The 15,517-nt window shown below is 34.0% G+C and overlaps 2 protein-coding genes across 4 annotated transcripts; both read left to right on the top strand.

Annotated features, from left to right (window-relative positions):
• The first annotated feature begins 1,223 nt into the window (after positions 1-1,223).
• LOC105800348 (uncharacterized) lies at positions 1,224-10,092 on the top strand. 3 transcript variants are annotated; one of them, XM_052620955.1, is made up of 11 exons: positions 1,224-1,449; positions 2,553-3,547; positions 3,836-4,496; positions 4,593-4,679; positions 6,581-6,652; positions 6,739-6,936; positions 7,017-7,111; positions 8,270-8,369; positions 8,707-8,805; positions 8,929-8,993; positions 9,487-10,092. In XM_052620955.1, exons 2-10 carry the CDS (start codon positions 2,556-2,558, stop codon positions 8,989-8,991), a joined length of 2,367 nt encoding a protein of 788 aa, XP_052476915.1. In that variant the 5' UTR covers positions 1,224-1,449; positions 2,553-2,555; the 3' UTR covers positions 8,992-8,993; positions 9,487-10,092. The 3 variants fall into 3 exon arrangements, with proteins under 3 accessions (XP_052476915.1, XP_052476914.1, XP_012486878.2); XM_052620954.1 differs by having other exon boundaries at positions 9,484-10,092; XM_012631424.2 differs by lacking the exon at positions 9,487-10,092 and having other exon boundaries at positions 1,225-1,449; positions 8,929-9,246.
• A 2,586-nt stretch (positions 10,093-12,678) lies between these two features.
• LOC105800347 (9-cis-epoxycarotenoid dioxygenase NCED6, chloroplastic) lies at positions 12,679-14,759 on the top strand. Its single transcript, XM_012631419.2, has one exon. It carries the CDS (start codon positions 12,743-12,745, stop codon positions 14,549-14,551), a length of 1,809 nt encoding a protein of 602 aa, XP_012486873.1. The 5' UTR covers positions 12,679-12,742; the 3' UTR covers positions 14,552-14,759.
• Positions 14,760-15,517: the final 758 nt, after the last annotated feature.

Genomic DNA, 15,517 nt, shown 5'->3' with positions numbered 1-15,517 from the left:
TTTATAAATAAAATAATTGTACACATAGTTAATTGCATAAGGAAGTTGTAGTTAAGGTCTTACTATACTTCATATTAGTTTTTTGAATTTTTATCAATTTGCTATAACTTTTCTCAAGTTGGATTTTTTTTTTATAATTTTAAAATTATTTATTGACATGACATATGAGATAAAATAATTTCATGTTTGTATGAAATATACGTGGATTACCATGCTAAAATCATTACAAATTTAAGGGGCGTTTGATTCGGCAAATGTAACATTACGACCCGTAATGTTACATTCTGGAATGAGATTACGATGCTTGGATTAAACATTCTGTTCATCCTATAAATTCATGTTGTGGTCATCCCGTAATATAGAGTGTAATCTCATCACGAACCATTCCTTAAATAATCTTAGATTATGGGCGTAATCTTAAAAATTAGACAATTTACCATTTGTTTTTATTATTCTATTTTATTTAGATTTTTTTTCTTGAATAAAATTTAAGATTTATTAAAAATAATTATATTTCTTAATAGTGAACAAGTAGATATCATGCATTACAATTATAATCATTATATTTTATTTAATAAATTATTTATTAATATATCAATTATAGCTATAAATATAATTATGGTTGGTGTTACGATTACTTTTTATAAATTATTATAGTTATGATTTATAAATTTATTTCAACCCTATATATTTATTTATCAATATACAAATTGTAATAAAAACTAAAATTTGTAATAATTTTATCATAATTTTTAAATTTTGAGACTAAAAATATTAAATGAACTAAATTTGTGGAAAAAAAAAATCTAAAACAATTGAGTAAAATGTATTTTTTGGTGATCTTATATCCTGCCAACCAAACACCTGAATCTTACATTCTAGCTAAATAAATCAAATAAAACAATCTCACATTCCATCCGTAATGCTACATTCCTATCATATTATTACGGAAGCTAATATAAGATTCAGTGAACCAAACCCTCTCTAAAAACAATTTAAATATTTTTGAAAGTTTAATAATGAAATTTAACCAAAAATAAAAATCAAGTTGATAAAAAAATATAAAAATGGAAGAGTAAATTATCGTTATTGCAATATAAATAAATATACATCAATTAATTATTCAAAAAAATATATACATAAATTAAAATTCGTTTAATAAATGGTGTTTGTGAGGTCAGTTTGATAACTAAACCCGGTCCATTTGAAACCCAACTTTTGAGAGAAAACCTAGATCCGACCCGGAACAGGCTATCCGAATTGCCGACCCTGAAGAAATTGAAAGAGACAAACAAAACCAAATTCGTAAAATCTTAAGGTGAGTCTGAGATGAGTTGATGGCATTGCCTCCTTAGGGATTTGAAATATTCAAAGTTGTTTCTTCTTTTCCTGGAATTTTCGTTCCTTTTCCGCGATCCCTATCATCACCAAAAGCGGAAATAAAATCTGGTAACGATTTTTCTTAATTTTTTGTATTTTTAATGTTAATTTATTTATTCACTTTTTGCCGTTTTGATCATCTATTATTATATTCATTTGCTGAATATGGAAACTTAAAAGCTATTACTCTCAATTCTACAAATATATCATATTTTATTTTGATTTTTGGTATGATTACTTTATCTGTTTGTACATAGATTTTTTTTTTTGTTTTATTAGTATCTGGTAATTCTAGAGAATTAGTAGTGTATATTATTGGGATTAGAATTTGATATAGGTTTTTTATTTTTTATTTTCTAATAATAAAGCCACTATTTGACACATTTTGCCTGGATATAATAATTGAGAATTTGCGTTTTGCTAGGTCGAAATTCGTTGTTGCTTTAGGCATTGCGATCTTTTACCCAGCAAGTTTGATATTCTTTTTTTTTTTTTTTGCTCTTTTTTTTATTCAGTTTATAATAAACGTCTATAATAAACGTCACATGGGTGAGTTTTGCTTGGTATGTGGATGTTTAGAGTGTTCAAAGTTGTATTGGAAATGGTTGAGTTTTCCTTCTATTAGTAATATATTTTATGAGCATTTACTCTTTACTTATTTATTGTTGTTGCATTATTTGTCAACAGAAACAATTTTAATGTCCTACTTTCTCTCTATGTTGTTTGGGATCATCCTTTCCGTTTAGTTACTTATTTTCAATACTTGTGTCTGGTGCATATCTTGATATGGATATGAGGATATGACTCTCTAAGGACCCTTCAATTACATTGAAAAACTTGGAAAAAATTGAGAACTCTTGTGTTGGACTCATACTCATACAGGATACTGACATTTGAGTTTGAGTAACACAGTTCCTTAGGGGATAAATAATATTCTAAGGAAGGTCTAAAGAGAAATTTAGGGAAGTAAGGTGTTAATTTGCTTGGTTGGGGGTTACATTGCCTTAAATTATTGTCATAAAAGGGTGAGTTTTCCGGTGCTGATAATTTAATTTGGAGTATAATGTTGCTAAACACCTTTGGATAGGAAATTTTTTGCATGAAAATCATACTTTTGTAATTGAAGCTTCATGTGAAGTAAGGGCCTGATTTCTATGTTTAATTTCTCGCAGAAAATGGAGGACATGGACATTGATTCATTAGTGGACATACCCGACACTCCTGATAGGCTATCTTCACGGAGAATGCATGGAGGTCATCGTGTTGGCAATTTATATGCAGCTGATCATGTGGGAGGTTCTAATAGTGCATCTTTGGATAGGCTAAGGGGCAGAGATAGAGTGGTTGCTGAAAATGGGCAGAACAGAAAACGTTATAGACACCCTCAAAAACTTTCAGGTGGGGTTGATGAAACTGAACATCGAAAAAACACAATTGTTTTATCCCCACTGGAGAAAGCTCGAGAAAATGCTCCTCTATCCCGAAAAACAACAATGGAGAGAAGCAGGAATTCCATTAGAGAGCAATACATGGATAAAGGAAAAGCTCCTTTCTCTAAGTTGCCATCTAAATCATCTGGATTTGGAAAAGATCATGCTATGGTAAATTTAACTGGGCGGAATATGCATAAACCTGAAATGGAATTTCCGCAAGGTGGATCAGAAAATTGCTCAGCAGGAGGAAAAAATGAAGGCAACGTACCAAGAAATGGTGGTTCTTACATATATAATTCTTCAAGCAATTCTGCAACATCCAGAAATAACTGCAAGGGAAAAGAAAAAATAAATGACATTGGATTTGAAGGTGTTGGTTCAGTTACTGATCATGCAAAAGGGGTGGATCTCTCTTGTGGTTCCCCTCTTAGATTGGACAAGCAATTGCCTGGATATCAAAATGTTGTCTCACCAAGAGCAACTGTGAAAAGAAGATTGGTTCGAAATGGCTGCATCTCTCCCCAGAATATAGCTATCAGGGCTAAACAATTCAATGAAAAATCCCAAAACAGCTTTAAATCTGAACAAAATTCTGGGAATGCGGTTAGCAATAATCCTTCTGTAGACATTAGTGAGATAATTGCTGGAGATAATAATTATGGGAAAGGAAAAGGTGTTGCCCAACCTCTCGTATCTATGGATCAGGATATTAATTGTATTAGTTTATCTGGCAGGTAAAATTTTAAGTTGTGTTCTTCACTAATTAGATTTCTTTGCCTATTGTCTGTACGATGCTTTCTTTTTATGTTTATTGGTTTCATTTCCTGTATTAAATGTTTGCCAAAGAGATGGCTGCAATTCCTGCCATAAGCTTTGAATAGGCTGTGATAAAAGGACAATATGGCATCTTTTAAAGCTTCATGTTTATGTCAAGATAATTGTGGAAGACTAACTTCTGTTTATTCCTTAATTCTAAACTAGAAGGGTCTTTATGAATAAAACATGCGGTTTACCTGCTGCAGTGCTGTGAACAATGGAGAAGCTAGTGGTACTAATGGTGATTCGATTAGAGATGAATGCTTTGAGGAAAAAGGTGGTTGGAGAAGCGCACACAACCGTTCAAAGAATGCAGAGCATGCAGCTTCACATCGTTTCAGCAGATTTAAAAATGTTGGACGCCACGTAAGTCAACAAAATGAAAATAAAGTTGTAAAAAGAAACAATGCTAGTAGAGGAAGCAACAGGATTCCATCTGGTTGTCTGGAAAATTGTGATGCAACTGAAACAGCTCCTGTGATCTTCTCAAAATTCAACCAAAAAAGTGAGCCTTCTCATGCGGAAAATCTGCTGTCTAAAAGGCAAACGAAACATGTGTTATCCTCGGGAAATAGTGGTGAAAGCTCTAGGGTCATTCCCAATGACACAGACATTATGTTTCTTGGCTCATCTTGGGGATCATCTAGTTTAGGGTCATCTAGAATTAATACTGGGCACCATCTGAATGTTTTGGATCTTGATGAGTTATCTGAAATGAGAGGGACAAATGTGGATGCCAATCATGGAGACTGTGTGAATGACGAGGAATCAGAGGCTAGGGCAAGACAAGTTGAGGCAGATGAAGTATTGGCCCGTGAACTCCAAGAACAATTATATCATGAGGTCTCAATATATGGCAACAATGAGGTTGGCTCTGTTTTTATTTAACACCTTTCTCCCTAATTAATGATAACTTGTTTATTTCTATTAGCTACTTTTAAATGTTTACGAATCTTTTTACAGATTGATGAAAACATCGCAAGGGCTCTTCAGCAGGAGGAGGATACATTCCCAAGTACTTCTAATTGTAGCATTCATGAGCCTCAGCAGGTGAGTAAACTTGAAGTTTTTTTTCTTGAGTTGATGATTACCTCAGAGTGTCATGAATGACTGCATCATTAGATATTTTATGAACAATGGTATAAGATAGCTGCTAAATTTGTGTTTAAACTACTGGAAACATGCCATACAAGGGGCACGGATCTCTGATCTTAAAAGTAGAAGAGACTTGGTTTTAGTGATTTTGCCCCTCCACATGGTAAATGAGCAGGGTTATACAACAACCTTGAGGTAAGTAAAGGGTTTTGTAGTTCCTCATTATTTAATTTTTTTTTTCATATTTGATTGAGAGTATATTCAGAATTTGATTGGTAACTGATCTGAGCTTGATTTGAAATTTTTTTTAGCTTGTGAACACATGTATTTTAGTTGTCTCAAAAATCTAGTACGGCTAGCTAAGGCGGTAAATTTGGTTGTACCTGAAGACTCGGAACCAAATCCTGAGATTGTGAGGGATAGAGAGCATCAATGGGAAGTGTGGAGGGCTACCCGCCTGGTCTAGCCTGGTCATTGAACCTAAAAAGGTTTCGAAGCTGAGTGCTATATTTGCTTTTAGTCTTGGCACCTCTGATAAAAATACCTTAATGTTTTTGTAAAAGGGGTATGAGAACCCACAACCTGCAAATCTAGACGAGCTAGCTTTTATACAGCTGTGTCATGCTACCATATCCCAAAAAAAGGGACTATGTAATAAGCTTTATCAAGACTCTTTGATGAGATACTACTAATTGAAGGAATTAGTGAGACAAACTTTAGAGGAAGTAGGTCTCTATTTATATGGCCATTCAAGTACCAAATATTGTAAACCTATAAGAGTGACCAATACTTTTCAGCTTTGGGCATGTGCAGGATACATGTATGCTATTATTTGGTTTGCACTTGGTCTCCCTTTACTGCCTAATCTTCATGCATAATCCGTGGGTTATCTTAAAATAAATAATTTCATTTTTACGTGTCACAAATAATTGTTTGCATGTGGAGACTCAAGCACTTGTTGGCATTATTAAATTTCTTTCTTTGACATCGATAATTAATCTTGCTATCTTTTCTATTTTAGTATAAACACATTATTCTTGTGTATGCCAATCATTTTGGTTGGTTCCTGCTTAGTTGTTTGTCCCTTTGTTTCTTGTTTAATGTTGAAAGTTATTGTTTCCTGACATTTCTAACAGGATGTTTTTATCATCATCCCTCTCTATCTTTTTTCTCTTTTTTCTTTCAATTGATAGGCTCTTCTTTTTCAAGTTTAATATGGAAAATTATATTTTTCTGATCTCAGAATGATATTGATGCTGTGTTCGTTGTTGGTTTAATTTCAAGAAGTTTTTAACTTACTTTGACGCCAATATCCCTTCTTTGACTATTATATCTCTATGGAAACTCTATTTAATGTGAAATAAATAATTTCATTTGAAAGAGTATGAAAGAGCTTGCATAAAACTTTAGGAACCATCCTCACTGAATTGGTATTTAGATGCTTTAACTGTTTTGGTTGTTATCAAAGAAGGTAGAGGTCCAACTTTATGAGTACTCTCTTTCCTGTTGTTGCTGGGTCAAATGACCTTAAGTATACTGTTTGGTTGGTGCTAATCTTGCTCACTGAAGACAGGAGAAACTATATTTCATTCATGCTATTTGATTCAGTGGAAAGGACTTTAATTGTAGGATGTATATTTGTATTTATCAGACAGTACTATCATGATACATAGTATTATATCCAATCAAGGTTTTAATTTTTCTAACATAAAAGAAATGTATTGGCTAATCCTATTTGGATCAATTTTCTTTTTGGTACTTGATTGTATTTATTCTCTCTTTAACCATATGAATTTGATGCTTTTCTTTTGAATTTGTATAAGTTCCTCATGTATTATTCTTTGCTTCTAATGCAGAGAGGCCCAACACGGCAATCCCGTACTCAGTCTTCAGTGCGGACTTCTCAGAATTCTTCAAATAGGAGAGGAGTATGGGCTTGTTCTCCTACTTCTGCTGGAGTCCCTTTCCTTTAGAATTTAAGTTCCTCCTGTAACATTATTCTTTGCTTATGCAGAGAGGGTCAACAAGGCAGTCTCGTACTCGGTCTCCATTGCGGACTTCTCAGAATTCTTCAAATAGGAGAGGAGTACGGGCTCGTTTTTCTAGTTCTGCTAGAGTGCCACGGTTGAGGAATCAGGTTTTGAATCAACGTCGAGCAGTGCCATCTAGGACAAGGAATTTTCACTTTCCTTTGGACATGGATTTGGATATGGTAAAATTCCCCCCCCCCCTTTGTCCTATCCATTATTTCTTTACTTTCAACAAAAACTGATTTAGGGCTTTCTGATACAGCGACTTGATATATTGGAAGCCATGGAGGCTGCTATTGGAGATGATGATGATGACATTGCTGGTCACATCTTCCGTGTTCACAATGATTTTAACGAGTAAGATTTTTCTTCTATTAACTGGATCTGTGTTGCCATATGATTGCATCTTTCAATTTGATAGACAATTTATTTAGAGGTTACAATGAGGCCATGTTTTGGTTGCAATTACAAGTGTCTTGGCCCTTGGGCTGTGAAAAGCAATTTCAATCTTGAGGGTTTGCACTTTATGCAAAAATGTTCAGTTACTATACACAGATGTTAATACACAAATAGAGTCACGTTATAGACTCATTAAAGGGAATTCATGATCAATTTCTTCCCTTTATTTTTCGATTTCTGTAACAACCTATTTTGGTTAATAATTCATACTCATCAAAGGAAGCATGAAACCTTAGGATTCGTTAGAGAGAGTCCCATATCTCTTGTAGGGTTTGTACACTCATTAAGGAAAGTCATATCAAACTAAATATAGTCCTACCAAAATATTTTTTCTAAATAAAATCCTACAGAGAACTTTTATTCCAAGAATCCTACCACATACCAAAAACTACCTCCACTAGAAACAACTAAAAATACTGCAGCGTCCACAACAACAGAATTGGTGCCAACTATGGTAAGATCAGCTCTGGATAATGTCACAGCCTGGCTAATTTATATATTTTTTTTTGAGAGAGACCCAACTATTTATCATGCATCATGGGTTGATATTATCTAAACTTGTGGTAATTAGCAAACCTAGTATATTTTACAAATTAATTAGGTTATAGCGTCCTAAAATGGTTCACAAACCTCTCTATAAGGTGATTTTAACATGCCCAATTTATCCTTTTCAATCAGTTTTTCAACACATCAAAGTCTACTGTTTATATTTTTCATCCAAGCTTCTTTATTGTCATAGATAGACCACCTAATTTCACAACTAGCACATATTTATCATATTAAAGTTTTTAATTGAAGAAAAATTAAGATGATGAAAATTTGTGGAATGGCATGTTATTTGTGCTGGTAGGAGTATCTAGTATAGGTTGAGAATGACTAATAATCTCTGTAGCTTTTAACTTAAATATTTAATGTTTACCATCTGTAATTTTTCCTTTTTATTTCTGCTTTATCATATTTCTATGTGTCTTCATGTTCTATTTACAATTTCCTATCTTTGGATTACAAGTGGTACTTGAAGTTATTATATCTTGTCTCCTTTTGATATTCTTGCAGTGGGGATTATGAAAGGTTTCTGACCCTTGATAATAATAATCATCAACATACTGGTGCATTTCTTCACCAAATTAACAGTTTACCACTCTCCAAAGTGCAGGTAAATTTCTTGGTCATGTGAAAAAAAGACACCATATAGATTTTTTTTATACCCTTATATACATGCTTGCAAATTAGTCTTGAAAAAACCAGGCCGGACTGGTCGGTCAGACTGGTTCAATCGGAAACGATGAACCCATTTGGTCTGGCATATCCCAAGAAACAAGGATTGAATGAAACAGAAGACCAGTTTGACCAGTATAAAACCGATGACAAAGATTATACTGGTTTGACGTTCAGTTGTTTCTTCATCAGTGCAAATATACTATCCATTGCTTTTGCTTCACTCTCCTGATCTTAATTGTGAATTATTGTTTTGAATTTTTTTGTCAATGCAGATTGATAACTTTGAGGAAGTTTGTGCCATATGCCTTGAAACGCCCGCAAATGGAGAAACCATTCGCCATCTTCCTTGTCTACATAAATTTCACAAGGATGTAAGCCATTTTATCTTGGCGATGCCACTTCGCTTTTCCTTTCTGCAATTGATTCCATTGACGTTGCTTACACGAGAATGTTGATGAGTTTAATGTTTTTTTCTCTTTGTTCTCATGTTTCAGTGTATCGATCCATGGCTGAGTCGGAAAACATCATGCCCGGTTTGCAAGTCATCTATAAATTGAATGTGAGCATACCAGCAGATCAGTTGTTTTGTATGACACTAAAAAAAATCTTAAGCAAATATATATCTGTGATAGGTAAACATCTTTTTAATAGACTTCTTGGACATTATCATGCCTAGTTAGTTTAGTCAAGTTTTAAAGCTCAGGCTCGTTCACTTAGGTCTGTTTATCTGATAAAAAATGAGCTTGATTTTCATGCTCAACTCTAAACTTCATTATTTCTGCGTAATCTCAAAACTTAAGTTCAAGTTCTTATTGAGATTTTTCAATATTAATTAGAAGAAGAAAATTTTGTTTAGGTTTTATGTATTTCTCCAGTCAAGCATTAAGGTACTTGGATTAAGCTTGTTCAATAGTTCAAGTTCAACTCGACAATGATTGAGACATTAGATGTATTTTTTTTTCTTGAGCCGAATCTAAGTAGCTTGCAAACATAGGTTTTTCGTATTTAAACCTTAATGTTAATTCCTCAACTTCATTTGAATGCTGAAGAAGTTACCTCGGGTTCTGGTGTCCGCAAAGAGATGATATTGATGAACGGTTAAGCAACAGAGAATGAAGTGAGCAGCAGACAGGCTTTGAAATCTTTAGCGTAAAGCTATAGGGCCATGGCATTGGCACGCAGCTCGTTGTTGTTTTTGTTGAAACGTTTTTAAATTTTATTTAGTTGGAAAATGATGAACTCCCCATCAAAAACATTTTTCACCTGTCAAAGCCCTTATCTATGCTTCATTTAGAGGTCTGTTCACTGCGATTTGCATTAGAATCATTCATGTTGCTCCCTTGCCTCCAATTTCCGAAAGAATATATTTATGGAATCGGTTAGTTTTACGTATTAAAACTTGTTGAGGGGTTCAAATCCTCAACAGGTTGAGTATTGTATTCTCGGGATGTTGATTTTTCATTAGTCTTGAGGAGGGCATAGAGACACCCTTTGTTGGTTGGTGATTCATACAAATGATGTTGAGAGCTTAAGGGTTTACATAACTATTTATGAGTAAATATGGTATTTTGTTTGAATTAATGAGGATGTCCTTTTATGTATTTAAAAGTTGAAATATTTTATATTAAATAAATAAGTTATTCGATGTTGGATATGAATATAGGGTTAACTAAATGATTATAAATGTGTGTTGGAGTAATTGCACATAAAATTACCTAAAATATTAAGAAGACGTATTTAAATATAAGTAATATTATTGTTTGTTTAATATGATGATAAAATCAAAGTAGGTTAATCACATCAATAATGATTACATATTCACATGGTTAATAGTTTGGAGGATTGATATCGTTAGAATTCGTTTTGCATTGATATTTATAAATTATAGTATAAATATTTCAAGGTTGAAACTCAAGCCCAATATATCATTCATACTTAAAGCAGAAATTCTCTTTGGATTTAATATTATTATCAAAAGCCATCTAAAAACTGTAATAACGGAAGTTGAAGGGATGAGGGGTCTAAATCCAATGTCCCTGAAATTAGGCAACAAATCCAATGTTCTCTATAACAGGAGAAACCCAAACACAGGGCAAATCAATGGTCTGTCATCCACGTGGGTACCCAAACCTCAATTTAGACACGTGTCTTCTTTTACTTATACGTGGGATGTCACAAGCTCTACCACTCAAAGTAATTCATTTCTTTCTCTCTCTCTCTCTCTTTTTTTTTTTTTTTGGTAGTGAAAACAAATAAATGGTTTAATAGTGATGAATTCTTTTTCTTTTTGGGTTTAATAAGGAAGAAGGGCCACGTGGGTTAGCCATGTTGGAGGTAGTAGGTGTTGGCAACTTATTGGAGGTGGCCCACCAACCCACTTCACTGCTTTAATTGCACCACCATTTTGTTCACATTTCTGTGCATTCATCCACGTGAGGTTTAATAAATATGACCTAAATACAATATTTGGGAGGATTCATACAAGAACCCATCACTTCTATCGTCTCTAATTATCATTTTTTGTAAGCTTGCTTTGATTTTCTTTTACTTCTTCCTTGATTGTATTAATCAAGTTTTCGTTTAAATCATGGGTGAATTAATTAACTTAAATCATATATCTTAGAACAAATAAAAGTTATGTTAAAGTATACCTTATAAAAGTTTAGTCTTGCGGTGAAAATTATAAGTCATAGTTAAAATTTAGGTATAATAATAAAGTACGTCTTGAATATTATTAAAAGAATAATTACATATCTCAAAATTAATTTTAATAATTAATAAAATCAGCATTAAGAATACCTTAATAACCCATTAGAAAAACTAAATCTTAAACAACAAGAGCTTAGAGATAAAAAGATAATATAACATCTCCCAAAGTCATTTTTAAAGCCAAAAGCATTATTTTATTGTTTTTATTTTTCAAAATTTTGACTATAATTTTAACAGCAGAATTCAAAGTATTTTACCCATCAACTTTTACCATAAAAAATAGCTTTTAACCTCACAAGCTACGAACTATATTTATATAAATACTTTCATTGTAATTCTAACAATATCCTAGAACCTCTTTTTTTTTTTGGCAAATACTACCGAAACCACATTGATGAACCATAATTTTTTATTAAGGTGAATACAATTTTACTTCTTAATTCAAATTAATACTTTTGATTTTCTTGGTCCAATTTAGGGTGAGTTTGGATGGGCAGTGTGTTTACCTACGGTTAGTGTAAAAACAGCGGTGGCGGTGAGATTAGATACTGTAGTGTGAGACAAAAAGTAAACTAAACGCATTGCACCGCACTACACCCAATCACCCATCCAAACCCATCTTAAGTAACTCAACTTTAACTCTATTATATAAATTACCCAAAATGTAACTTTTTAAAATTTTCAGCAACTTGTGGTCTAATCATAAAATTTAAAACGAATTGACACTTTGAGGTAGCTTGTATATGAGAATTAAAGTTGAAGTAGTTAATTGGTAAAAGGAAAATCTATAAGTACTAATTGAAAATAAGAAAACGAATTCAAGTGTCAAAATATATATTACTCTTTTATTTTATGAAAAATAATCTTGGGATAAATATTAAAATTATACATGAAATTTAATTCAATATGCAATGTTATATAAAAACTTGATTTTATGTGATTTCATATATGAAATATTGATTTTATTCAATTTTACAAATCATTAATAACATTATCAAATTAGTACAATTTTACGTTGGTATAGTATATACACAAATTATTATATTAAATTTAATATAAAATAAATATATATTTATTTAAATGTGTACATTAATTTAAAATAAAAGTTATATATATATATATATGGATCACAAATCATATTTTAGGTACATAATTACACTAAATCAAAATTCATATATCAAATTAGGCATTGAATCTAAATTCATGTATTTTGCTTGGAAAGTTGATTGAGATATTAATAGTATGGTATAAGAATAGTATGCAAAAAAATAAAATAAAAATCTCGTATATTAACTTGATGATTAAGGTGCTCACCACCCCAAATATGACCAGAGCTCAAATCGCAATAAACGTGCTGCTATTAGAACTATGTACTCCTCTTGTAATTAAATAAAAATACACTCTCCTCAAAGTTAAAACTCATCTTTGACGTGTTTATTCCTCTACCCACTATCACCCAGATTTAGCTGAAAAATTAATGTCAAAACACTATACTTTTTTCGCTTTATATAAACCCTACCCGTCCACTCCACCCCATATAACCTAAACTAACCTCACTACTCTATTTCTTTTCCATGATCTTCTCTTCCACGTTCCACCATGCAACCCTCACTTCACTTCTTTACCCCCAAACATCAATCTCTCCCTCAAACCCAATCCCCATTATTTACATGCAAGTTTATCGTCAATCCCGCCAAGAAAACCGTTCCTCGAAATCCGTTACCATTGCTATCACCGCCGGCGCCGTCACGATCACCTCCTCATCCCGAGGTTGTTGAACCTATGGTCCAACGAGAACGTAGTAATGTCTTGGTTCCACAACACCCGAACTATCCGGTTCATTTAAACCGGTTTCAAAAGCTAGCGGCGGTGGCTTTGGACAAAATTGAGACCTCCGTGATCATGCGACTTGAAAAAAATCATGTGTTGCCTAAAATGGTTGACCCGGAGGTTCAAATTTCAGGGAACTTTGCACCGGTTGAAGAGTGTCCGGTCCATCACGGGTTGGAAGTGGTCGGTCGGATTCCAGCTTGCTTACGCGGCGTATACGTCCGAAACGGTGCAAACCCTATGTTTGCACCCTCAGGTGGGCACCATTTGTTTGACGGTGATGGGATGATCCATGCCATTAGCTTGGGGCTTGGAAATAAAGCTAGTTATAGTTGCAGGTATACTCGAACCAGCCGATTGGTTCAAGAAGCCCGGTTCGGTCGGTGCATGTTCCCCAAACCAATTGGTGAGCTGCATGGACACTTGGGTTTAGCTAGACTCGGTCTGTACATGGCTCGAGCCGGTTTAGGCTTAGTTGACGGTTCACACGGCACGGGTGTAGCAAATGCAGGGCTTGTTTATTTCAATGGTAGACTGTTAGCCATGTCCGAAGATGATCTTCCTTATCACGTTAAAATCACCGGCGAGGGTGATCTTGAGACGATTGGACGGTTCAACTTCAGTGATCAAATCGATTGCCCGTTGATCGCTCACCCAAAACTAGACCCAGTCACAGGTGATTTGCACACCCTGAATTACAACGTTCTAAAGAAACCTTACTTGAAATACTTCAGGTTCGATAAATTCGGAAGGAAGTCAGGTGACTTGCACGTGGACATCGACCAGGCAACAATGATTCACGACTTTGCCATAACCGAGAATTTCGTAGTAATCCCGGATCACCAAATGGTATTCAAGTTATCCGAAATGATTCGGGGCGGATCACCCGTTGTATACAACAAAAACAAGACATCCCGATTCGGTGTATTGCAACAAAACGATGTTGTCGGGTCGGGGATCCAGTGGATCAACGTACCGAATTGCTTCTGTTTCCATTTATGGAATGCATGGGAAGAAATATCCGACGCCGGTGATAAAATCATAGTAGTAATCGGGTCCTGCATGAACCCGCCCGATTCCATTTTCAACGAATCGAAAGACACGTTCCGAAGTGAACTATCCGAAATCCGAATGAACTTAAGAACAAGACAGTCAACACAAAGGGTAATTGTATCAGGGATGAACCTCGAAGCGGGTCAAGTGAACGGACAATACCTGGGTCAAAAGACCCGGTTCGTGTATTTGGCAATAGCGGATCCATGGCCAAAGTGTTCGGGCATGGCAAAAGTAGATTTGCAGACAGGTAAAGTCACCAAGTTCATGTACGGAACATGGCGTTATGGGGGTGAACCATTTTTTGTGCCCGACAAAAAACAAACGTGTAACAGAAACGGTAATGAAGATGAAGGATATATAATGGGATTGGTGAGAGATGAGAAGAAGGAAATGTCGGAGATGGTGATAGTGAAAGGTTCGAACATGGAACAAGTGGCTGCTATAAGGTTGCCTAGTAGGGTTCCTTATGGATTCCATGGCACCTTTATTAGTCAAGAAGAGCTACGTCGTCAAGTCATCTGAAGATATATATACCTTGCCTTTGGCTGGTTCTATTTCTGTATTATGCGTATTGCATAGTCAAAATATAGAAGCTCGTAGGGTTTTCTTCTTAGTCTCTATTAATATATAATATATGTTGGAAAATAAGTTACTCCAAAACAAATTTGTTAGCATCACTGGAAAATAAATAAGAAATTAAGAAATAAAAGGAAATTTATTGTTTTAGAAATGAATTCGTACATCGATCTGAATAAAAAATATGAAATTTGATTAGAGAATGTTCCTGTGCGAGGAAATTGAAATGAAAGTGGGCAAAAGAGTAAATAAAAAGAGAAAAAGAGTAAAAAACGCAGGGACAGTTCCACTATTTCATAACACTAAAACCGAATAATAAAATTGTTTAAAAATACTATTTTCTGAAAAATTAATAAAATTTTTATCGAAGACGATATACACATGGTATGTGTCAAAACACGAACTAGAATAGGCAAGAGACGAATCCACTAACAACCACCCTTTGCATTACCAACAATTTATACATACTAAGAAATGAAAATATAGTTTTGGTGTGCATAAATCATTGTTGATAAAGGTTTTGTTATTAATTTTGGGTTTAGAGGAGAGAGAAAGCGAGACAAAATGACAAAGATTCTTAGGAGTCGGTTAGCGGTTGGCGGTGAAGGTTAGTGTTGAAGTGTGTTAACACATGTCCACCGATGAACTTCGGTTGAGCAAGAGGCTTTATGCGACATCGGAACTTGTGTTTTAGGCTAAATACTACAGTCGGTACCATATGAATGCACCATTTGTTTTTTGTTTGATACTCCTCCTGTGGACTGACCATTCGTCTCCTCTCTTTTTACTCTCTGATTTTAGTTTTGTTCGGATTAAAATAATATTTAATAATGTTATTGACAATTTAAATTCGGCTTAAATATCTGGAAAAAAATAATTTAAATACATTTCTTCAAACTATCATTTCTTTAA

This window comes from Gossypium raimondii, chromosome 9, assembly GCF_025698545.1.
Source record: "Gossypium raimondii isolate GPD5lz chromosome 9, ASM2569854v1, whole genome shotgun sequence".
NCBI classification, from domain to species: domain Eukaryota; kingdom Viridiplantae; phylum Streptophyta; class Magnoliopsida; order Malvales; family Malvaceae; genus Gossypium; species Gossypium raimondii.
This window is presented reverse-complemented; position numbering and strand designations above follow the sequence as displayed.